The sequence below is a fragment of the Danio rerio genome, chromosome 6 (genome assembly GCF_052040795.2).
Source record: "Danio rerio strain M-AB ecotype USA chromosome 6, GRCz13ab, whole genome shotgun sequence".
Classification (NCBI taxonomy): Eukaryota; Metazoa; Chordata; class Actinopteri; order Cypriniformes; family Danionidae; genus Danio; species Danio rerio.
The window spans coordinates 23950640-23976877 of record NC_141026.1 but is presented as its reverse complement, the minus strand read 5'-3'; the positions used below and the strand labels follow the sequence as shown (position 1 = coordinate 23976877).

Below are 26238 nucleotides of genomic sequence, written 5' to 3'. Positions count from 1 at the left end.
ATAAATGTACCCGACTACTGGACTGTATAGTAACTTTGGTTTTCACCAAGCCCATGGTTTCCCATATGAACTTAATTTAGAATAATATTACCTTCAAACAAAGGTCGGGTACCCAATCTAGGTTAGTCGTGCAACACCTTGTTGACCTAGACGGAAGTTATCGCCCTTTCCACCTAAGTACACATGAATCAATACCAAGAGTCAGCCGGATCCCTAAAACACAATTAGTGTGCCCAATGCTCCATCTCAATTGGATTTTAGTCCGTCTACTGACCTGACGCAAGACGTGCGGAAACAAGAATACAGCGTAATCTACTTGAATTAATAATAACAGAGTGAGCAAAATATGGTTAAACATTACAATTTATTAGTCAGGTAAATGTATTATGCCAATTCAATCAGTCAATTCATAAATGATCAATACAAAACATCAAATTATCAAAGATAAATCCAAGATGAAAGATGCATACCTGACCTTTTACATAACTTGTAAATTTTACATAACGTGGAGCCTAGGCTCCATGTTATGGGCTGATCTGGTTAGGCAGAATCGCCCTGAGCCTTTCTCAAACCTTACCTTAAATAATCCAAGAATTCCCTCAAGGAAGGGGGTGTGTAAAACAAAAGGCATTCACACTTGGTGCTGCCTGTGGAAAGTCACACCCTTTACAGTGGTTCAAAAGATGCCTGAAGTTATATATTTATTGTTTTGATTATGTCTATTTCTGAGAGAATGAGACCATTGTACCAGTCGCACTGAGACATTTTAAATGATATTAAACATGATAGTTAAAGTCAGTTTGGTTAATCTAGAACATTCAAACATTGAAATGACCATATGTGAGATGGGGTGGATGAAGCCGAGTTTCAGCAGACTCAGATGCAAATGCAGCAGGAACTAGTTTTTCCCGCATTCCCACCTGCTGGGTTGTGAAGTCACCAGTCTGTTTTTTTTTAGCTCATGTTTTGAATTGTCAAAGATATCAAAATATTTGCAATATTTCAACTCTTACAATAACCATTATGCACTATTTCTTTGTCAAGAAATAAATTACATTAGCTATCTCCAAGCTTATTTCAATAGTGGCAGAGTAACATTACAGATTATTGCTGAGAATAATAATCAGAAATCATAATATGAAAAAAAATGTGATAACTTTCATATATGCAAATAGTCTCTCTGGCAAGATTATTATTTATTTTGCTGGCGGTTTGTTGAACTAGTTATTTTAAACTTTATCATGACAGTGTGCTTATGGTTTAAGTGCAGTACCATTTTGCATGCCCTACTCGCTACTAGAAAATTATGTCTCTGGTGTCTGATAACGGGCTGGGGTGGGGAAATTTATTTCAAGAGGAGGAGGAAAGACTTGGTTCAAATGTAGTGTGAAAACAAGTTGAGCCTACATATCTCATTGCTAAGCTGGCGGAGAATCATAGGTGTGTGACACCAAATCACACCCACTCCTCTTTCAATTCAGTCATATGAGCTATGAGACAACAAGCTCTCAAAATAGTCTAGCAAAGGGGATATATAAGGCACACACAGAGCCATGACTTAAAAACAAATTTTGTACAACTGTCTAGGAAGGACTAACACACTGCAGGCATCAAGACCAGCACTTTCTGACGAAAAAAAAAATTCTAAAGATCTCTCATATTGCTGAAACTTTGTACAGATCTCTATCTTGTATATCGTAGGAACAAAAACGTTAAAGAATGTTGAAGTTCTACCTGTGTCCGGTCACACAGACTATGCACTATGGCATCTGCAATCCAAATACCACTGACCCACTGTCATGCTCTCGTTCTCAATCTTCAATCAAAAGTGCTCGTATTGTTCACTTTCCCAATGACATAGTCTTCCAAGATTGTGTTCGTCAAGGAGAGCTGGAAAGAGTTGGATGCTTTATTCAAACCAGAAGAGTGAGTCTGGACACCATCTATCATTCAGGTATGAAAACCAGTCTTCAAAGAAAAGAAAATCTTTGTTCAGACCCATGCAGATAACATGCTAAATATAGATAGAAGGCTGTCTAAACCTGTATTATAATATTAATGCTTTGCTGATTGTAAAGGCATGGCAGCTATTCATGAGGCAGTTTTATCTGGTAACATGGAGTGTGTAAAGCTGCTTGTCAAATCTGGAGCTGACATCACCCAGAGAGATGAGGATGGATGGACTCCACTACACATGGCCTGCAGTGATGGCTTTCCAGAGATAGCCAAGTAAGAAACTTTTTAATGTATGTACTATTTGGACCTAATAAAAGAATTTTCTCAATACCAATTTACTTTTCTACAAAAAAAAAGTTAAACTGCAGGAATTAATATCAGACTGTAAAATCAAAAGAGAATATTTTACCAAAGTGATAAGTGACACCAGCTCTGAAACTTATTTAAAGTGGCAGTGTTCATTTTGGTTTTCAGGTATTTGATTTCTCTGGGTGCAGATACTGAAGCTAAAAATGACTGTGGGGAGAAGCCGGCTGACCTTATTGACCCAGACTGCAAAGAGCTGCTTCATCTTTTTGGGGTCGGTGGTGACTAAAACATACAGGTCGGCCTCCTTCCTGACTCTGAATGGAGTGGATTAGCCACTGTACATATATGCAGTGGAGCTGGTTGTTGAGACACATTCAAAATGTGTCTGGATATAATTTTCTTGTCCTGCTCTTGTGGACCGATGACAGCAATTAAGACAGGATTTAAACTTGCTTCTACAATGAACTTTTCTCTTTTGTACACTAATGCACTGTTGATGAAAGTGTAATAAATGTGGATTTTAAATGTGATTTTTATAAAAAAAAAAAAAAACTGCAAAACAACTGCACAGAAAGTCTTATATCTGAAAAAAAAAATAAAAATAAAAAAAATATATATATATACACACACATATATAGTTTTTTTATTCCACAACTTTTTTCCCTTTTTTCCTAATCAGAGCCCTGTTTATTTTCACCTTTCATATAGCAAATCAGAAAAATGCATGCCACATAATTTTTTTTTCTTTAGCCTAGCTTACAGCTATTGTATCAGTGTGAATAATACATACTTTTATTTTGATTCATTTTATTTATTTATTTTTTATTAATCATGAAAGTGGAAAGGGATACTTAATTTGCTTTGTTTTGTTATCCTATAACAGTTTACTACTTCTGTTTGTTATACTATGGTCTCAAATGTTATGTTGTAATGTTATATTAATGGGTTCTGAACATCACAATTGTGTTCCTAATGTTTGGTTTAGTGGTGGTGTCTGGGTAGCGAAACTAATTTTGGGGTGTTGTTTGAGGGGGAGCAACATTAGCTTCTGGGTTTCTTGAAGATGCGCATGTGCTGAAAGCGTCAGTCTGATGGTTCTTTTGAAAATATCATGCTTCCAGCAAGTTAGTCTTTGATGCTTTCTTTGTTTTTTTTATTTAATTTTGTACTTCCCCTTTTTTTATTTTGTTCTGTTCTTTTTCCTCTCTATTTCTTATTTTTACTTATTGTTCTTATCACTTTGTAACTGTTTTTATATTCCAGTCTCTTACACATAACTTCCTGATACATTGTACATTTCTTCTTTCATAAATAAAAGTAAAAAAAAAGACAAGCTTTCAGATGTTTTTTCCAGCAGTTGAACATACAAACAAAATGGTACATACTTACAATATTACTGTCATCTCAAGGTTGGGTAATAAAACAGGCAAACATAATTTGGATCTTTAGAATAAAAAATAACATTTTTTAAAATAAATAAAATAAAAATAATAAATTTAAAAAATTTAATTAGCTTATTAAAATCCAGAAAAGGGATAAGCTTAAGGGCTTTTTTGTAATTCACAAATTTTACAGATTTGCAAAAAAGTTTTACCTCATTCAACCACTGATTAAAATTATGAATAGATTTGAACCATCTGCATTTGTGAATAAAGAATTTCCCCAAACATGATAGAACATTGACAGCAAAATGAAATTCTTTGTTTTCAAGGAACATACCAAACCTAACTGTCTTAACAGTGAGGGGAAATAAAATGTATATTCCTGGACCAAAACCACATCTGTACCTCTGACCAAAAGGGAAGCATTATGTCATAATGAAAAAAAAAGAACCTGTTCCAAAATCTATCTTTTTTCCACAAAAAACACAATTATTCACGTCTAAATTGAATTTCAATCCTAAAAGTTCATTGGAAGGATAAAGCTCATAATATTTTAAAGCTCACCTCCTTAAAGGGCCATGAAACCGCCCTGTTTCAGCAGGGTGTTTTCAAACCTCTAGTTTGGAAAACGTCAGGAAAGTGGGTGTGTCGGGGGAGGGAAAAGGGGAAGGATTTGAATAAAAATGGGAGTTTCCATTTGGGCACGTGCTGATTTTCTTTGAGGCAAAACAAACACACACACAGGGGAGAAAGACAGTGACTTTTTTTTAACGACAGTGGAATGTTTGATCTGTTACTTGCATATCTCACTCACTATACTTTTAACTTAGTTCTTGATTTATGCAGGGTCGCCACAACAGAGTGAACCTCCAATTATTCCAGCATATGTTTTTCCACAGCAGATGCCCTTCCAGCCGCAACCCATCTCTGGGAAATATCCACACACACATTCACACACATACTCATCCACCATGGACAATTTAGCCTACCCAATTCACCTGTACTGTACTGCATGAATTTGGACTGTGGGGGAAACCAGAGCACCCGCAGGAAACCCACATGAACACAGGGAGAACAAGCAAACTCCACACAGAAACGCCAACTGAGCCAAGGACAGACCCGGCGACCCAGCAACCTTCTTGCTGTGAGGCGACAGCACTACCTACTGCACCACTGCGTCACCAATTATACAGAATGTTGTCAATAACTAATAGTATAAACATTTTTTTTTTGTTTTTTCTATTGCTTTGAACATTAAATACCCAATGTTTTCATTGCAGCTTGAGAAACTCTTTGCCATTAGGTACAAGCCTGTGTTGCTTCTCGGCAAGGAGACTAAGACCAAAGAACACAAATGTGAGATATTGACCCCTCGGTGCACACTTTCCACTTTTGCCCAAGACTACCTTCAGAAGATTGGCTCATTTTATGAATACCTTTGTGAAGGTAAGATGCATGCACCATATAGACTGGATGTTGAGGGTGTTACTGGTCCGGGGTATTGACTTGCTATCATCATATTTCTCAGTGGAACCTAAGAGGAAATTCTTTGTTTTGATTTTAAGCACGTTAAAAGCTTTTTTTCAGCTGATAAAAGCATTTGAGATGAAAGCAACTTTTTCTTTTATGTGAATTGATTTAACTGCTGGAGAATTTGTGTTACACAGTATACAAGAAAACTGTTTCAGATTTTCTGCTTTTGAAGTAATAGTGATTATATTATATTATATTTAACACCCAGAGAAAGTCAAATAAATCATTTTGCTTTATTAAAAATATATATTAAAGACAGCCATATGAAAAGAATGTGGTGTTTTGTGGCTTAATATACACACAGTAGCACTTAATCAAAGAGGACAAACAGTGAAACAAATCAAACAAAGTTAAAAACATGACTAATGAGTGTTTTAGAAGAAGAATGTGTGTTCCTCACTGATGGAAGAGATTGATAAGGCAATGGCAAAATTCCAAAAGGAGATGTCTGACTGCTGCTAGTCCACTGGTGCAGGAAGATCATAGTTGAGTTCAGCATATTCCAACAGGCCTTGCTACAAAAAAGGGCAAAATTAAACACTGAGATATACAGTGAGTACAGAAAGTATTCAGACCCCTTTACATTTTCACTCTTTGTTATATTGATATAATTTTTAAAAAATAATTTCAGTTATTTCTTTCCTCATTATTGTACACGCAGCAACCCATATTGACAGAAAAAAAAGAATTGTTGACATTTTTCAGATTTCTTTAAAAAACATGGTCTAAAGTATTTAAACGAGTGTGATATTGCGTTTATATTACAGTTCGACGGCACAAGCATGTATATAAATAAGAAAATCAGACACAGAGAGTCTCTTTTTAAAAACCTCTTTTTATTAGGATACTTTTTCCGCCATTCATTCACATCTGCAGACGTCAAAACAGCAGAAGCCGTTACTAATTTACCAATGTCACTTTAGAGCTAGTGTTTGAATTATTCTGTATAGCGTAATCTCTAAAGTAATTACAAGAGCTGACTTTGTTCGCTTTAAGATATAAGGCTGAACATGACATGAAATGCTACCCATCTACAGAGATATCTTTTTACAGTGTTACAGTCTACATTAGGGCTTATTATGTGGTTCTGGTGCCATCTTGTGGATAGAAAACGTCAACCGTCTACTCAGTATGTGAAAATTATTATTATCATTATACAATTGTTATTCTTTTTTTATTTTTTATTTAGATTAACAAGACATTACATCATAGTATACAATACAACAAAGGAAAAATTTCAGTGTGTCTTATATTTCTTATTTTCCCACTTTCCCCTTAAAATAAAATAAATTCAAATTTATGAATTATAAACAAACATATCCTCTAAAAGAAATGATAATAAATTAAAAATAAAATACAAGAATTAAAAGAAATTGTTAAACAGTATAATAATAAATGAGCAAGTTTATGACTAAAGCAAAAAAATAAAAATAAAATAAATAAATAAAATTATAATAATAACAATTGAAAAAATAGTAATTAAAAGTTCACATTAAGGAGTCAATATTTTCTCTTTTTAATTAATTACTGTTTATTAGATCTGATATCAACTAAACAAGGTAAGCCTTTGATATAGTCTAAAACAGGGTTCCTGGTCTTGTAAAAAGATTTGAGAGATCCTGCAAGTAAACATCGTAATTTTTCAAGTTTTATATAACTAAAAAATTCTCGGATCCACATGTCATGTGATGGAGGAATCACCTGTTTCCATTTGATAAGAATGGCTCGTCGAGCTAGAAGAGTAGAAAAGGCAATAACTTGGCGAGATGCAACAGTCAGGTCAACTCTTCCTGAAATACCAAAAAGCGCTGTCAAGGGGTTAGGGTCTAGATTTATGTTAATAGATTTATTGAGTGTGTCAAAAACACTGGACCAGAAATTTTTTAATTGAGGGCAGCTCCAGAACATATGAAGATGGTTGGCCGGAGACTGCTTACAACGATGACAGGCATAACTTCTATCAGGGAAAAATCTGGCTAATTTGGCATTGGATAAATGAGCTCTATGGAGTACCTTACATTGCATTAGGCCAAGTTTGGCGCATATGGAAGAAGAGTGGACCATCTTTAAAATATCCTCCTATTGTTCTTCCGTAATATCAACGCCAAGGTCATTTTCCCAAGATTCTTTGAGAGAAACTATAGGATTTTCATTTAGTGTACCTATTAAATTATAAATTGCGGATATTAAATGTTTCTGACCCGTATCTAAACTGACAAAATAATCAAGATGGTGTTCAGGAGGGCGGTTAGGAAAGTGGGGAAACAATTTCTTAACAAAGTGTCTGACCTGAAAGAAACGAAACAAATGACTTTTGGGGAGATTGTATTTAGTGGATAGGAATGAAAAAGGTGCAAATACCCCGTCTTCATATAAATCCTTTAACTCAGTGAGTCCATTAGCTGCCCAAATGCAAAAAGTGTTATCAGAACAAGATGGTGAGAAAAATTTATTGTTCAAAATAGGTGTATGGATAGATGTTTTATGTAAGCCATAATGTTTTCTGAATTGCACCCAAATTTTAATAGAGTTAATGACTACTAAGTTAGTTGAAATTCCGCTGATAATTAATGGAAGCTGGGAACTGATAACAGAGTTATTATTATTAATATTACAAGCCCAGTAGTATTGTTGGAAGTTGGGAAGTGCAAGTCCTCCTTTGGATTTAGGAAGTTGGAGAACTGCTTTCTTGAGGCGTGCAGGCTTGTTGCCCCAGATAAATGAACATAAAATACCATCCAAATTTGTAAAAAAAGATTTCTTAATGAGAATTGGAACATGTTAAAAAAGATAGAGAAATTTAGGTAAAATAACCATTTTTACTAAATTAATACGGCCTACAAGGGACAAAGGTAGTGACGACCATTTAGAAAAGTGTAATTTGATTTTATCAACCACTGGTTGGAAATTATTAATAAATAAGTTATTGAATGAGTTGGTAAAGAAAATGCCAAGGTATTTGAACCCACTTATAGCTATTCTAAAAGGAAAATGTGAGTATAAGATCTTACTTGCTTCAGAGTTGACAAAAAATAGTTAACTTTTCTGTAAATTTATTTTATAACCTGAGAGGTGACTGAATTTATCTAGAATGTCCAAAATCACTGGTAGGGAGGTGGCCAGATTAGAAATGTAAAGTAAGAGATCGTCAGCATAGAATGAGAGTTTATGGACTAAGCCATATCGTGATATTCCCTTAAAACCATTATGGCTACGGAGCCATATAGCTAGAGGCTCTATAGCAAGGTTAAAAAGTAAGGGGGAAAGGGGACAGCCCTGTCGTGTTCCACGTTGAAGGAAAAAAGGTGGTGAATTTAATCCATTAGTGTAAACTGACGCAACTGGTGATGAATAAAGAAACTTAATCCAAGAGATAAAGTTAGCATCAAACCCAAACTTCTCTATACAATTGTTATTCTAAATAAATAACAGAAATCATTTATAAATGTAACTGGAAAACAACGTAAGACACAACTGGAGGCACATGCTAAGATCATTAAAGAAATATTGTACATGGATATTAATTTCATTATAATGAAAATACTATAGAATGCAAAAAAATGTGTTATAGAATTATCTGTTGTCATTCATCTTTCCCTCGATTGCAACCAGTTGCACCATGATACTGCCGCTACTGTGGTAATACTATTGGGGCTGTATTGGACAGGTGATGAGCAACGCCTAATAAAAGACACCCAGCTCTTGCAATTTAAGGATTATGGAGGCCAATGCGCTCTTAGGAATCTTAAGTGCAGCAGAATGTTTTGTAACCCTGGTCAGGTCTGTGCCTTGCCAAAATTCTGTCTCTGAGCTCTTTCGGTAGTTCCTTTGACTCATGGTTCTCATTTGCTCTGACATGCATTGTGAGCTGTAAGGGTTATATAGACAGGGGTGTGGCTTTCACAGCTGGGCTCAAATGAAGGAGTAAAACCACTCAAGGATGATCAGAAGAAATGGACAGCACATGATTTATATATACGAGTGCCAGATCAAAGAGTCTGAATACTTAGGACTATGTGATATTTCAGTTTTTCTTTTGTAACAAATATGCAAAACAGTCAACAATTTTGTGTTTTTTTCTGTCAATATGGGGTGCTTTGTGTACATTATTAATAAAAATATTTACTTAAATGATTTTAGCAAATGGCTGCAAAATAGTATAAATAATAGCAAAATAAAGTGTGTGTTATCACTTTCAGAGACCAGTAACTACTTGTCACCCTTAATATATAACACTCTTTTGTTAATCTACATAGTCCATCAGATTTGCATACCACATGATAATGTAAAACATTCAATTTCTAAAAATTCTTTTTACAGCATCTGAGTCATTCTCTCAGTGTAGCTGCGCTTTTGCTTCTTTTTTCTATGGTCTTTATGAGGTCACGTCTATATGACCACTCTGCAAATTTTCCTTTCAAGAGGAAACCACATCCCTGCCATTTGTTCCTATCAGGAAAGTATTACTTATTTGTTCTTTATTTATCGAAGGGTAAAGAAGGGAACTCCAGGTTAAACATGGTGTGAAAAGATATATGTGAACGTAGCTCCCGAACATTTGGATCTTTTAGTCATTAGTTTCTTAATCATTATTTATCATAAACCCCGCTGAATACCTGGTAGTTGATTGAGTAACACTTTAGATTGCAACCTGCAAATACAGCGTAAGTACAGTGAAATAATGGTGCACTTTAACTACAGGAAACAAGGAGGGAACAATGCACTTTAATTTACAACCCAAAAATTTACCCTGTAACTACAGGGAACAAAATCATTTCTTTTCTGCATAAACTGCAATACATCTTACTGAATTGCAGAATGTTCAATATTTATAATATGTACAGTATTCAATTAAGTATCATAATTTTACAGGTTGTTAAACTTTTGTTCACCAAACATCATACTAAAAAAACAAGGCACTGAATATGGATACCATTGTTAATTGCTTTATATGTTTACAATAATTACAGAAAAGTACATCATAAATTCAATATACTTATGCGGTACTTTGTGTGTTGCAAATCTGGTTGTTACACCCTTATTACCCAAGCATTACAGTTTTCCGTAAAACTAACACAGATGTTCAAATATGTACTTAAACAATACTTAGAGAGAAGTATGCTGATAATTCAATTTACTTATGCTGTAATTTGCAGGTTGTAATCTAAAGTGTTAGAACCAAAAGAAATTCTTTGTGAAACCACTTTGAACAACAATGGAGAGTAGAAAGCAACATCAATCTACAATTGGCGAAAGAAAAGGTGACGCTTCGAGAGAACAGAACTTTCGCAGAACCAGCCCTTTTGTTCTTTTTCATGCCCACCTAGTCAAAGCTAATCCTTTTAATAAAACAAAGGCCAAGCCAATCAAACCCAGGGTATTTCTGGTTTTTTTTCATTACTTCCTGGACATACACTGCATGATCAAACTCAGTAGGCAGCGGCATGAGCTTTTATTTTAATAGTAACAGAGTGTTCTTTCAACAAGGGAAAACACAATGGTGCCATTCATAAATAAAATGAATTATTATTAGTATTATTATTCATTCATTCATTCATTCATTCATTCATTTATTCATTCATTTTCCTTTGGCTTAAGGCTGATTTATACTTCTGCGCCAAACGCCGGCGTATGCTACGGCGCCTGACGTGCAACTCTCAAAAATTGTAACTACATGCAACGACGCGTAGCGCAAGCTCTGTGATTGGTCGGCTTGGTAGCGCTGACGAGTCTGGGCGGGACCGAGAGCCGCGCGAATGGTGCGAGCCTGATGGAGCGATTGTTTACAAGTGTGGAGTCCCGTAAAGAAGTTCCTGATGGAAAGTTTTGTTTTATGTTTACCTCATAGATAAAGTTGTTGCACCTGCACCTTGCGGTTCCTGCCTTAAAATAAGCGAGTTTGAGCCACTTGTACATCCAGGAAGTGTTCAGGAAAAGCAAAACAGCAGAGAAGAAACTCGACACAGAGAAACATTTACACCTCACTGCCCACTAGCGTTTCGGAAGTGTTAATTCAGACCAACAGAGACAGATCTGATATTTTCTGGAAGCTGATTTCAGCAGAGAGGGGCTTAGTAGCTACAGTAAAAGCCGATTCACTCTGCTTTGACTGAACTCTTGGAATTTCTAGTTTATATGATCCTAAAGATCTGAGTGATCTGTTAGGTTTTTATTCAGTGAGCATATCTATAATGTATTGAGGTCCTAGGCCATTTAGTGATTTATAGACCAGTAACAATACTTTCAAATATATTCTGAATGTAACTGGCAGCCAGTGTAAAGACCTGAGAACAGGTGAGATGTGCTCTAATTTTCTGGTTCTGGTCAGAATCCTGGCCACAGCCTTCTGGATGAGCTGTAACTGTCTGACTGTCTTTTTGGGAAGGCCAGTGAGGAGGCTGTTACAGTAATCCACCCAGCTGCTGATAAAAGCATTAACAAGTTTCTATCTTTTTTTCTTTACTGGAAACAAAGCATCTAATTCTTGCAATGTTTTTTGAAATGATAGTATGCTAATTTACTAACTGCTTTGACATGACTATTGAAACTCAGATCTGACTCCAGAGTCACTCCAAGATTCTTGACCTTATTTTTTTGCTGTTTGAACTTTAGTGACAAGGTACGCATTTACCTTAAGACCCTCATCTCTATTCCCAAACACAATCACTTCAGTTTTCTCTTTGTTTAACTGAAAAAAGTTTTGGCACATCCAATTGTTAATTTCATCAATGCATTGGCAGAGGATGCCAATGGGGCTGTAGTCATTAGGCAGTAAGGCTAGGTAGATCTGAGTGTCATCAGCATAGCTGTGGTAGATTTTTTTTTCTCATTATTTGGCTCAGAGGGAGCATATAAAAGTTGAATAGGAGAGGTGCCAATGTATCGCCAACTTATCCAGCATACATTTTACACAGCGGATACCCTTCCAGCTGTAATCCAGTACTGGGAAACATCCATACACACTCATTCACACACATACAGTACACTATGGGCAGATTAGTTTATTCAATTCACCTATAGTGTGTGTCTTTGGACTGTAGGAAAACTGGAACACCCTGAGGAAAACCCACGTCAACACAGGAAGAATATGCAAATTCCACACAGAATTGTCAAATGACCCAGTCGGGACTCAAACCAACGACCTTCTTGCTGTGAAGCGACAGTGCTAATCACTGAGCCATTGTGTCACCATTATTATTATTTTCATTATTATTATTATTTTCCCATCTTAAGTCTTTCAAACCAGACATTCATTATAAGAATTAACTAGCTGTTAAGTAATCTGTATATCTCTTTGTATACCCTTTATGTTCTTCAATAAGGTGTTATGTCTTCCATGCAGTTTGTCATGCAGAATTTTCTCTTCCACTTTTTATAAAAAAAAAAAAATTAATAATCATTTTTGTTACGTTACGAAATGCATAACTCCATTCATTCATTTATTTTCTTTTTGGCTTAGTCTCTCTATCAACCCAGGTTCGCCACAGTGGAACGAACAGCAACTTATCCAGCACGTTTTAATGCAGCAGATATCTGCGGATATCTCTGGAAAACATCCACACACACACTCATACACTACAGACAATTTAGCCTACCCAATTCACCTGTACCGCATGTCTTTGGACAGTGGGGGAAACCGGAGCACCCGAAGGAAACCCACGCGGGGAAAAAATGCAAACTCTACACAGATACGAAGAGGCTCGAACCAGTGACCCAGCGACCTAGAAGTTATTTCTTCTGGATCTTCAGGCCCAATCAAGAGGTTACTGAGTCTACTCATATGGAACTAGACATTTGATGTTACTTGAACAGTTGTCACTAGATGTGAAAACTGCTATGTAAAAAGAATTAATCATTTTAAATGATTATATTATAAGAGGAGCTATTTTTGGTTTGATAACATGGCTGAGAGCACAAGAAACAGCAACAACAAGACAGCAAGCAAACAGAAACAGCAAGAACAACAAACAGTATGTTCTCTGTGTGTGTTCAGTTCTTTTGTGGATCATTATTGTGAATATTATTTGACCCCACCTCTGCGTACATCTTTGGAAATTGTTTATCTGTATTTTAACCAATCAGGTTAAAACACTTATGTATATGTCTGATGCAGTTAGTGATGTTGTTGGTTAATTTTTGTTCATTTGGGATTGTAAGCAGAGCGCCCTACAAACTCTGTCTATTAAAGATAGTTTGATCAGCAGAAGCCAGCTTCAACAAACTTTCTTTGACACACCGGTCATTTCTAGGTCTCCCAACAATTTTTGGGAAACTTAGCATGGGAACTATTTATTGGTGACACCTTAAAACAATCAACAAAAAGAAAGGTAGGAAGATTTAATAAATTATAGAATAGGGATTTTCTGGAAAGTAGTGGATAGTAATGGAAGGGGCTAGAACTGGAAATTTTTACAACGTGTCGATTTTAAGGCATCTGAAATTCAAAAACTTATTGATGAATAAAACATCTTCATTCATTCATTCATTATCTTTTTCGGCTTAGTTCCTTGATTAATCAGGGGTCACCACAGCGGAATGAACTGCCAACTTATCCAGTATATGTTTTACACAGCGAATGCCCTTCCAGTTACCCCCTATCACTAGGAAACATCCATTTACACTCATACACTATGGACAATTTATGTGTTTCTTATTAAACAGGATAAATGTTCAATACTGAAAGCACTTGTTCATATTGTTTTGTCTTTCCTTAAAAACTGGTATTGTCCCGATATTGTTTAGGGATTAAAAATAGCTAAAGTTATTTAGCTTTGTTTAAAGCAGATGATCCACTATGTTTTAAAAAATTATAGACCTATATCTATTTTGCCATCTTTCTCAAATATTCTGAAAAAAAATTGTTGATAAACAGATTAATTCTCAATTAGACTAGAATGAAAAAAATCTTTCAGTAACATTTCATAATTACACACTATGAATCATTTATTAAGCATTAACATATACTTAAATTATTATCTGTTAAGCATTAACTCTACACCAATAAACGTTAGTAAGCAGTTTATAACTACAGCTACAAATGCACTATTCTTGATTTAAAGCACATTTATAATGTGCTTAATAATTGTGTTTTCATAATTTGTTAATGATTCATTGTTCATTACTAAATTAAATATTGCATTATTTACAAACCACTTATTTAAGTGTTACTAGTAATAGTTGTAATTGTTGGTGGTTTTACAAAATTTATTTGAATACGTAAGTAAATGATTAATTCATTCATTTTTTTCAGCTTAGTCCTTTTATTAGTCTGGGGTTGCCACAGCGGAATGAACCACCAACTTATCCAGCATATTTTTAAGCAGCGGATGCCCTTCCAGCTGCAACCCATCACTGAGAAACATCCATACACACTCAGCCACACACATACACTATGGACAATTTAGCTTACTCAATTCACCTATAGCACATATAGCACAGTCTTTGTAAATGTTAAATTATAAATGTTAGTTTGAATGGTTATATTAATATTAATCTTTTACTTACTCATTCTGAATGATCTTAAAAACCGGTTTGTGAATAATGCACTGCTTAATTTAGTAATGAAAAATCAATCACCCATAAATTATGAAAGTACAATTTTTAAGCACATTATAAATGTGCTTAAAAAGTCAGGAATAAAGCATTTGTAGCTGCAGTTATAAACTGCTTTCTAACGTTTATTAATGTAGAGTTAATGCTTAACAAATAATGAATTCACTATATGCTAATGCTTAATGAATAATACATTGTCAGTATTTATTATAAAGTGTTACCCATCAATCTGGTAAATCTCCACCACACAACAAAAGGACCAACTCCATCTACTCTTCCAGATAAACAAGATTTTTCAAATTCTGCTGCTCTGTGTTTCACAAAAACCTGGTTGATTAACACCATACTGGACAGAACACTTGAATGAATGGTAATTCAATTTAACTTGAATGGTGCGGTGGATGGCGGAGTGGTGTCGCAGATGAAAGTGTGCGTGGTGGGGGTGTCACGGATGAAAGTGAAGAAGGTTGGGGAGTCGTAGAAGAAAATAAAAGTGAACAGCGGGTGGGGGAGGAGGGCAGTTGAGGAGGGAGATCGGTAAAATTAGGTGCTGGATTAGATTTCAGAGGTTCCAGATCAGGCGTGTTCTGGCACAAATTAAGCCCTGGTTATGGGGTTGGCAGATGCTGGAAAAAGAACCACTGCATCTGATGGTGATATCAGATGGTGATTAGTTTGTGATAAATTCTACACTTAGGTGTGACCAGGAACACAGAGAAATGAGGAGAAGAAGAAGCTTGCCAGATGGAGGATGAAGATGAGCTTTGGACATTGCACATTCTCGTCGTCCCCCCACACACCTTCTGATGTTGGTGGCCTTTCCCGGCCACCGGAAGTGGTCTTTCAGAAGTGAGACTGTTTGATTGTTCCCAGGATGACCAGTGCCCAGAGACGTGTGCTTGGCATGATCTGTTTATACCAGAAATGGATGTTTAGCACCATCCAATCCGTGTCTCCATTCCTCCACTGCTGTTTTGATGGCCAGTAACTCATAATTCTCATAATTCTATGTCATAGTTTTGCTTTACTGAGGAGTTTCCGGGAATAAAAAACACATGAATTATGTACAGCTCCTACTGTGGAGTAGGAGGCATCTACCTCCACAATGAAGGCCTTTTGGTATCTGGAAGAACCAGGAGGGGAGCTGTAGTGGACGGTGGAAGTCTCTAGTGTTTTCATGGCTTCAGAAGCTTCTTGAGTCCAGGAAAGAGACTTGGGCTTATCAGTTAACGGAAGAGATGAAGCTGTAATGGAGAATGACTTTTCTGTAGAAGTTGGCAAAACCTACAGTAGGAATTGTTGGAGCACTTCGACTGTTGTGGAAGTTGGCTAGTTCTTGACAGCATGCACCTTCCCCTTGTCCATCTTAATGACTTGTTAAGTGATGTGCAGAAACTTGATGGATGACTAATGAAACGTGCATTTCTCTGGCTTGAGATATAGGTGGTGCTCACGGAGATGTTAGAGAATCTCAAAAACATGGTGGCAATGTTCGGCCTCTTTCTGGGAGTAGATCATGATGTCATTCATGTACATTATCGCAGAGTGTGAGAGATACTACGGAACACCTCTTTCATGAATCCCTGGAATACGAAGGGGGTGTTAACCATGTTAGGCCATCACTAGGTACTCATAGTGGCCAGCATGGTCTTCCACTCGTCACCCTCACATAGGCAGATGAGACTCTAGGCACTTCTGAGGTCCAACTTGGTGAATATCTGTGCCCCCTGGAGTTGTTCAAGGGTGGATGGAATGAGAGGAAGTGGGTAACGGTACTTGACAGTAATTTATTGAGGGATCTATAATTAATGCAGGGCCTCAAGCCTACATCTTTTTTCCCACAAATAAAAAAAACTTAAGGCAGCAGGGGTTGTGGATGGTTAGGAATACAGCTTTTACCCCACTTTAGGCCCTCTCCAGTGGCCCAGTTGATGGAAGGACTATGGGAAACAAGTCATGGCTGCCCTAATATAATCCCAGTAGTGCAATTCTCCAGAAGTAGCAGTTTGAGGTTCTCTACATGAAACAGTCCTATCTGTAGTTAGATAGGCACAATGTGCTTTAAATATGCATTGGAAGTCAATGGAAGTCTTTGAATTACCAGAAATTCTATTTTTTTTGGTGATTTGATGTTGTTTGTATATTTGTAAATTTCATGAATTTTAACTTATCATGATTGGTGTAAAGGTCTTAGTGTGAGTGTGATCTCAGTTTTATATCAGTAGCACAGACCAAAATTGATGATCTCAGATCTGGGTAAATTCTGTCCTTTTGTCAAGACTTGTCTTCTTCCTCAGGTGGTAATGGGAGGGGCTTACAATATGCCTTTCTACCAGGACAAACCTTGGTTTACAGTAAAAGTCAGACAGCTCCATCAGGACAAGTAAGAGTCTTAAAAGAATGGGGGAAGTGTCCTGTATAAACAGATCAAATGCAAACTGCAAAAAGAGATCAGAGTGGCAAAGGGGAATTATTAAAAAAAAACTAACGATCTAGTTCAAGTCCAGTGACTCAGCACCAGTGTGGAAAAGATCTGAAAGACATTATCAACTACAAGTCACCACATCCAAAACAAACCACACCCACTTTTCCTGCAGTCCCCTGCAGGAGGAGGACCTCCAAACCTGCACTTCAGACCAATGATGATGTGCGTCAGTTCTGACCAGCTGCCCTCCATCTTTAGACAGATTACTTGAGCTGTGCTAGGTTTCCTCATGCTTTAGATGTTCCACCATCATCCTCATGCCAAAGAAATCAACAATTACAGGACCAAATGACTACAGACCTGTGGCTCCAACATCTGTGGTCAAAGTAATTTGAAAATCTGATGCTGCTCTAACTCAAGAACATTGCAGGACGCCTGAATTCTCTTTATTTTGCTTACAAAGCAAAAAGGTCTGTAGGCACCCCGCAGTGATTGGATCTCTTTCCATTGCTCTTATTCATTTGCACAAATGACTTTATATGCCCTTATATAGGGTTTTTATGTTTATATGTTTGTTATTTTTTACTTTATAGTTTATAGACCTTCAATTATTTTTTCTTGTGTGAACTTTCTGCAACACTTACAATTTTACTGAGAAGATAACAAATCAAACAAAATAGATAGTTTACTTAAACAAATTATTCTATACCTACACATTTTTTGTTTTGTAATCAAATGATTGTATAGTATTCAGATTTGTGGTAATACTTTACAAAAAGGTTGTATTAGTTATTGTTAGATAATGTAACTAATATGAACAATGAACTATACATTTGTTACAATATTGATTTACCTTTTTTAACTTTAGTTAATGGTAATATTATACAATGTATTAACTAATGTTAACACGCTTAAATTTAGAAATTGAGTAAACTTAGTAAAGGCTGAACTATAATTAATAAATGCTGTTCAAGTATTGTTCATTATTTATTTACCCCATTCTTGAAATACATTACCAACTTTAACCAATGAAGCCTTATTGTAAAATGTGATTAGAATTATTTTATGTTATTGAAAACATAATTTTATTATCAATGTGAAAGTCATTCATCCGCTTGAATCACATGATATTTTCTGGTTGTTTTATAGGTCAGGCAACAAAATTTATATAATGCATTAAAAGTGATAGAATGTTACTTACATGGTTAATGTGATCAGGAGATCCTGTATAAACAGAAATGTGTATTAGAATGAAACTGAATCCTAATTACATTATGTTAGTTGAACATGCATGTTCTCTTTTATTTTGCAAGGGTGATTGTACCTTGGGTTTGTAGCTCACTGTACACAGTATCTGTGCCTTTTCTGAGAGGAACTAAAAAAATAAAAGGTTTAAGTCAGATTTAATATGTACTATTAGTATTAGAACTAAAAATATAAATCACTGTATTTTTTTAAGCGCAGAGTATTATGAAAACAGATTTTGTTTCCAGAGATAAAAGGAACATACTTAATCTGGCTTTTCCTGTTTATAAGATAAGAAAATATGGACTGTAATTAAAGTCTAAGACCCTTGATAATTTAGATGTTTAGACCCCACCCAGGAAGTAGCATTTCTATAATTAGCTCATGCATGTCAGAAAATCATAATGTTCCTTCACAAAAGGCAAGGAGTGTGAGAGGAAAAAGAAAAGAGTTGGATATAACTTTGTAAGACTGAACTTACTTCGTGTAGGATCTAAAGGTTGAGAATGAACCACTTCTGTGTACTCTACATCACCTTCATTTGGCAACTGTAGAATGCCCTCATCAGAAATATCTAGTGAAAAACAAAAACACCAAGACAAGGATTAATTAAAGGAGGCATTTTTTGAATGAGATATGGTTATCAGAAACCATCATGATTACTCAGGTGGTGACTTACCTGGAGGTTTTTCACTCCAAACACTTTCTTTATTATTAACTCCCACTGAAAAACAGCAAAATTATTGCATTTGAAGTGCAAGCATTTATTTGAAAACTTAATCATCGTATTTTGTAGAAAGGCATATATTTCATTATTGGGACAAATTAGATTTTTAAGAGCATGCGCGCATACTCACACACACACACACACACAGACACACACACACACACACACACACACACACACATTTATTTGTTTATTTTTTTATCTCAGCCTAATTTAAACTTATCCTGATTCTTCAAATTTATAAAGTCAGTTTTCAGCATATTGGAACTCAAAGTTAGGATAAGTATGTAACATTTGCTTAACTAACAACTAGTTTTCTTTATCTAGAAACTTTGTCTTTTAGTAGCTAGAGTCTCTGTATTTCCACAGACTTTGGTCTGCTTTAGAGACAGGCATCTGAAGAAAACGGTTTGGTCTGGCACTGTTGATTGTGCACTAGATCAGACAAAAAAAAAGCAGCAAACAGGGTGTGAAGTAAATGCACACCCAAGTCAAGATTGCAACTTTACAACATGATTAAATCCACAATATATATATATATATATATATATATATATATATATATATATATATATATATATATATATATATATATTTTTTTTTTTTTTTTTATGAATACAATTTTAAAAAATGTAAAAAAAACTTTCCCCCAAATAAGCTAAAAAAAAAGACATAATGGGGAAAAGTACATTTCAACAGTGGTCATATAGTAGGATAATAGATAACAAATTAAGAAATTGCATATAAAATATTTTATTAGTTTTTTACATCAAATAAAGTATTAACAAATATGCTACAATTATAAAACAAAACAAACAGCAAATACAAGATTGCAGGAGAAAAACACATATTACAAGCAAAGCTGTCAGGGAAAAAGAATGTGGTGAACAGAGGATTTACACTGTTAGAATGACGGATGAGCCACTGGGACATTGGTGAGCTTAATTTTTTACTGCTGCTAGGGTTCTTGTAATGTACAAAATTTCATGACAAATTGAACATTATTGATAATTCATTCATTCATTCATTTTCTTGTCAGCTTAGTTCCTTTATTAATCCGGGGTCGCCACAGCAGAATGAACTGCCAACTTATCCAGCAAGTTTTTACGCAGCGGATGCCCTTCCAGCCGCATCCCATCTCTGGGAAACATTCACACACACACACACACACACACACACACACACACACACACACACACACTACGGACAATTTAGCCTACCCAATTCCCCTGTACCGCATGTCTTTCGACTGTGGGGGAAACCGGAACACCCAGAGGAAACCCACGCGATGACAGGGAGAACATGCAAACTCCACACAGAAACGCCAACTAGCCGAGGTTTGAACCAGCGACCTTCTTGCTGTGAGGCGACAGCACTTCCTACTGCGCCACTGCCTCACCCATTATTGATAATATATTTAGATATTACAAAAGTCTAATCAACAGTTTCCCTCTTTTTAAAATAAATATGTTTTGTAAAATATGAATAATTTTTTTATTATTTTTGTCTCTTTTTCTTTTAATCAAACAATTATTTGTATTGGTCATGTAAGAGTCATATATTAACTGAACTTCTAATGTTGTGGGTGACTGCTGTGCATACTAATTAGCATTTTCGCAGAAGTAGATAGATGCGGGTTCAAAATTAAATTCAGCTCTGCAGAAACTTCCTGTCTGAAGAGAGGTGTTAAAACTGAACACAGAACACAGAAAGATGTATGCTTTGTTGTTGTGCAGAGAATTCGTAGAAAAAGAGGAAGTATGTCAAAGGTGCGGCCAATGGAGGACTGAACAATGACTGACAAGTGACGTTACACCAAAACTCCACCTGTTAAGATCCATTGTGTATATATGCTGGAGTCAGGAAATGTATGTTAGTTGCGAACCTCTTGAAGGTAATTCTTGTATTTTCCAGACATTTATTCATTGCCATAGAGAAACATATTTTTTGGTATGATGGCGTTCTTATCCATAAGCAAGGTGAATTGGAGCATAATGACAGGTCAATTAGACAGTCTATCTAAGTGTACTAAGATATAAGATTCAGTGGCAACCAACAGCTAAATACTGTGGTTATAAATCAACTGGTTATAAAGTAAGTGATTTAAACAGAAAGAGAGTGATCCCTGAAATTGTCTTGACTTATGAACAGGATGTGATCCTAAACTTTTTTCTGGTCATACGACTACATATTAAGGAAATCTTATTACTAAGATTTAAGGTGCAGTAGGTGATTTACTTTAGAAACATATATTGTTGTGCGGGTTGAAAGTCTCTTCACGTTCCAATATTAATGATTAAAGTAAATTATCTAAATGTATTTATATGTATTTTTATATTTTGGGTAGGACATAAAACTAAAAAATGTTCATTCAATTTAATAGAGTCAAACCAACATCCCTCATAATTCCGATAAGTAGCCAAAAACTGTCTGTCAGCAAATGCCTAACCCTAACCCTAACCCTAACCCATTTTAGTTTAGAAAAGATCTTAAACAACTGCGCAGCCATTTGTACACAGCTCTGCCGACCTATGTTTGTGCATAGACGTGCTACATGTTCACGAGAGAGAGAGAGAGAGAGAGAGAGCACGAGCGCGCGATCGGCAAAAACATGCTAAATCGAAATTTTTTAAAAACCTCAATCAATATTGGAGTTACCTTTGCACACTGGAGAAAGGATGACACCATGTCTGAAGGATTTCTCATAGACAGGCAATGTTTTGTTTTAAAACTATTTTAGCTTCACACAAAGCTTATGTAACGTTAGATGTTGTTACAAATGGGTAATATATTCACGATATTGTAGATTTTAATTAATTTAACAACAATACACAAGCAAATAGCTAGACTATTCCGCATAGTCTCTCCCTATATTGTTTATGATGCAACTCCAAATATTTGCTCCTAAATAGTATGTCAGTTTGGCTTATTAATGAGTGTAATTCCTGCACACCGCCGGACAAGGACTAGCCGCTTTTAACACATTAGAAAGGGTTCTTTTGCTGTCATCTTTAACGTGCGCATACTCCTGTTTCAGGAGGCGTGGCTCTGGACGGCAGGGGAGTGACTGCTCAGAGATTTAAGCTAAGCTGTAAGCATTGTGGAAGATCATCTACTGCACCTTTAAATTAAAGAAGGTAACAAAAATTACCCCAACAGGTTGTAATTTGATGAAATAATGTTAAAGAATGTATGGAGTGGATGATGACTGTCAATAAACAGACAAACAAAAGTAACAATATAAAGAGACTACCTGAGAAACCACTATAATGACTTTCATGGATTAGAAAGTCATCTGATTTGGGAAATGCAGGCATTCTGAGGAGTTGGGGAAGAAAAATACTTGTTAAATATTTTCCAGTACCCATGTTTGTTTGTGGTGGTCTATATATATATATATATATATATATATATATATATATATATATATATATATATATATATATATATATATATATATAAATATATATATATATATATATATATATATATATATATATATATATATATATATATATATATAAAATATATGCAATATGTAATATATATAGGCAATGTTTAGCAAATTTCTAATAAGACAAAATCATCTTAACCAATGTAAAATTGCCTTGACATGCTAAGTTTAGATCCAAACCTTACGAAGGACAACTAAGCAAAATAATCAAGGTCTTAAAGTTAACAGAAAATAAGAGGTAGGTGAGTTGAGTCAACAGGACCAGATTTAAGGAACCCTGGTTTAATGCCTTCAATTCAAGACCAACTTACATAAGCCAACCAACTCACACTGATAATTTAGCAGCCTTCTCTTTTTTATCTGTGACAGAAAGAAAGGTTAAAAAGGTAATTCTGTTTACAGGTCAGGCATGTGTGCAGCTTGTGATGCAGGGGGGTTATAGGTCTCTCTACCTCGCTTGGCTTTGTAGCGCAACACAATGAAAATGACCACCAGTGCCAATATCAGCAAGCAGAATGCCACAGTCAAAATCTTTTTCCACTTTGCCAGGCTCACTGTAGGGTGAACAGACACAGAGACACATACAGAGAATATAATATTACAAACAGCACAAATATTTACCTTTATTTATATATAAGTAACAGTGTGAAGTGGCTGTATGTAAGCACAGATTTGTGCTATAAATAATTTCTAGAGCTGCCTCCTAATAGTTGATTAGTCAATAGTTGATCAGAACAAGCTCAGTCGACTTCGTATGTGTACTGCAGATATGCGAGTTAAATAGGCAGCATAGCCAGGGACATATGAGCATTCTATGTTTTTTAAAAGTTGACAGTTGGAGAAGTACTTGCAGCTGAGCATTTTAGCACACGTTTCTGCAATATAAAAAAACTTTGATGGCCACGCGCAGGTCTGGAAGTATGTCCTAGGCTCATTGTGAGTGAGACATGGAAACACTGAGCTCACTTCTTTCCAACAACATGTAGGCAAATGTGTGTTGCTTTCTTGTAATACAAAAAAATGAGAATGAATGGAAAATGACAGTGAAGATGGTCAGTTATAATAACCATTTTTAAATATATATATATATATATATATATATATATATATATATATATATATATATATATATATTTTTTTTTTTTTTTTTTTTTAATGTGGGGTTAGCCTATAGTTTGTTTATTCATTTTATTTCAAGAATAAGTTCTTTGGTTTGCCAACTAATTGCAACTGCAATTTTTTTTTTTCATTTAATATTTCATATGAAGGCTCGGGCCTAGGCTTATTTATTATTAATTATTATTTATTATCCATAAATAGTGTTTTTCATTTAAGGTTTAATTTTAATGCTTATTATTATAGTATTTCTGTACATCATAAAATTATGTAACAAATGCATTGCTTCTCTTTACTTAAACTCTTACTGTTTCCCTGTATTTGCTTAAGTCAGTTTGCTTAAGTGATCAAATAAATGGACAATTAGTTGACTAATGGCTTTAATGACTGAGAATTGGTCAATTAAGAAAATATTTAGTCTGGGACAACCCTAATAAATCAAAAGCATATATAAAGCCACATCACAGTGCTATTAGCGGAATGTTGCATTTATACAACAGTTTGATGTAAATAAAAAAAGCAAAACTACCAACTTGGCCTACTAAGTTTAGACGTGAAATAATAGAACAGTGAAAACTTCCTTTACAAAAATATCACTTTTGTATGAAAGTTTGTATTGAACCAGACTAAACAACTCTTCTTCATAATTATTTTTTTTTAAATAGCCAAGAGTAAACAACAAGCCCATAGAAACAGCAAGTAGACATGGAAACAATGAAGAGAGGATACATTCATTTATAAATGTCACAAACTAAGAGGTAATAAGTGAACACATCTGTATTATGTCTTGCATAATTATTAGTGCTGGGCAGCAATGACATTTTTTAAACATGATTTATTACATGGTAGGCGGCACAGTGGATAGCACTGTCACCTTACAGCAAGAAGGTAACTGGTTTGAGTCCCGGCAGGGCCAGTTGGCATTTTTTTGTGTGAGCAATCAACTAAGCATTTAATTATTCCTCTCTGCGAGCGAGTTGCGAGTGATGAGATAAATGCTGATAAAATAGATGAAACTTCCCATGTCTATTCTAAAGATTCAAACAGTTTCTAAAAATCATTTCTCAAACCGTTAAAGAAGGGTTTGCAGATGATCAGGATTACATATTTTACAGCCAATTACCCAGAAAGGATTACAAGTAAAGGCTTATAGCTCCACCTAACTTCCCCACAATTTGGCCTATTTTCATTGTATTGAAGCAGTTGATGGTGTAAACAAACATTCTGGGCAATTACAGTTTAACAGCCAACTATATATAGTTTAGCACAGCTGACAATATAAATCTTTCCTCTATCCCAGCTGGCTTTACATTTTCCAGACCTGTCCATACCCCTACCACCCTCCAGCCTGATTAAAAAGAATAAAGAAATTTGAGTTAGTGGCTTAATGAATGGGATGAAGTTGAGTCAGATTGCTGCTGCTTAAGATGGTAATGTACAACAGATTTTGTGAAAAGTTTTCAGTTTTCAGGCACTGCATCAGGCATTGTTTCTGCATTTTGGGGGGTACCACATCCACGATGGCCTGACGGCAACAATTTCAAGGGCACACTTGGCAGCCAAAAGAGCTCTTGGGTGTTTTTATGGCTGATCTGCATCACCTAGCTCAACTTTTGGATGCATTTATCTGAGGATTGACTCCAGATTGTCTACGACAGCAGGTAAGATTGATTCAACCTTTTAACCTTGAGAAAGCATTGGACCAAGCTCAAATTATAGAAAAGATCCTGGAGGAACGGTCCAGTGGAGCTGTCAGTCATCCCAGGGTTCTAGTTGCATACTCTGAAAAGCACTCTCACCTCCCCTGCCTACTGAGGCTGACTCACCAAGAATAGAGCTAGGGGTCTGTTGGCGCTGTGGAAAGGCAAGGTATTGCACTGCTCTGGATATTGGGGTGACAGCAGAGTCTGTGGAAAAGAGGTCAGGGCCAGAGTAGTTCTAGTCCATGCTCTACAGTTACTATTTTTTACCCCAGATTCCAGATGAAGAGAGTTCTCTAGACCTCCCATTCTCCTCTGCTGACTGTTATTGACCTTATTCTAAAATGCGGAAGTGCGCCTGTTTTTGCGATTGTCTTAGGACTTCCGTTTCAGTCGCCTATGGGAGAAATGACAAGGAATAATAAACGGCAGAAAATGGCCAAACTACTTGCTCAACAAACAAATGTTTGCATGACTACACAGACCAAGTAGCATAATATAATAAGAAAATATTAAATTGCAACATCAAGCAGCGTAACAAGCAGTTGTTAACGTCAAAAAATGAATGGAAGTGAATGTGACCGGAAGTCGCGAGACAAAAAGATTCAAATGGCAGCGCCCACTCGTCAGCTGAGAATAAGGTGAATAGGAGAACAGGCTGTTGTGATGGGCTGTTGTGAGGTGGAAATCAATGTGGGTGGATATACCACTGTTATGTGGGTCTGGGCTACAGAGATTCTTCATCCACCACCAGTGTGCAGCATCCACCTGGATGACGCGACGGCAGCCATTTTGCGACAGACCGCACAACACACACCAGCTGATTGGTGGAGAGGAGA

At 35.8% G+C, this 26238-nt stretch overlaps 2 protein-coding genes across 15 annotated transcripts in view; one reads left to right on the top strand and one right to left on the bottom strand.

Moving 5' to 3' along the window:
- The first annotated feature begins 1560 nt into the window (after positions 1 to 1560).
- Positions 1561 to 2851, top strand: ppp1r27b (protein phosphatase 1, regulatory subunit 27b). The gene is given in 3 exon segments (NM_001037104.2): positions 1561 to 1954; positions 2079 to 2229; positions 2431 to 2851. Coding segments are annotated over 3 exon segments (507 nt in total). The 5' UTR covers positions 1561 to 1719; the 3' UTR covers positions 2552 to 2851.
- Positions 2852 to 5394: 2543 nt separating this feature from the next.
- The window catches only part of pecam1b (platelet and endothelial cell adhesion molecule 1b), a 50847-nt gene continuing 30003 nt past the window's right edge, over positions 5395 to 26238 (bottom strand). For 2 of the 14 annotated variants that reach the window (XM_087257162.1, XM_087257164.1), the window contains 5 exons: positions 19082 to 19126; positions 18884 to 18976; positions 18482 to 18532; positions 18359 to 18381; positions 5395 to 5695 (listed from right to left, as the gene is read on the bottom strand). In XM_087257162.1, the coding sequence (XP_087113288.1) occupies positions 5639 to 5695; positions 18359 to 18381; positions 18482 to 18532; positions 18884 to 18976; positions 19082 to 19126 (269 nt within the window). In that variant the 3' untranslated portion in view covers positions 5395 to 5638. Of the gene's footprint in view, positions 5696 to 6855; positions 6971 to 18358; positions 18382 to 18481; positions 18533 to 18883; positions 18977 to 19081; positions 19127 to 22382; positions 22448 to 22894; positions 22944 to 22983; positions 23138 to 26238 lie in introns of those variants that run through there. The other 12 variants (XR_015493613.1, XR_015493614.1, XM_087257157.1 and 9 more) reach the window with 12 other exon arrangements.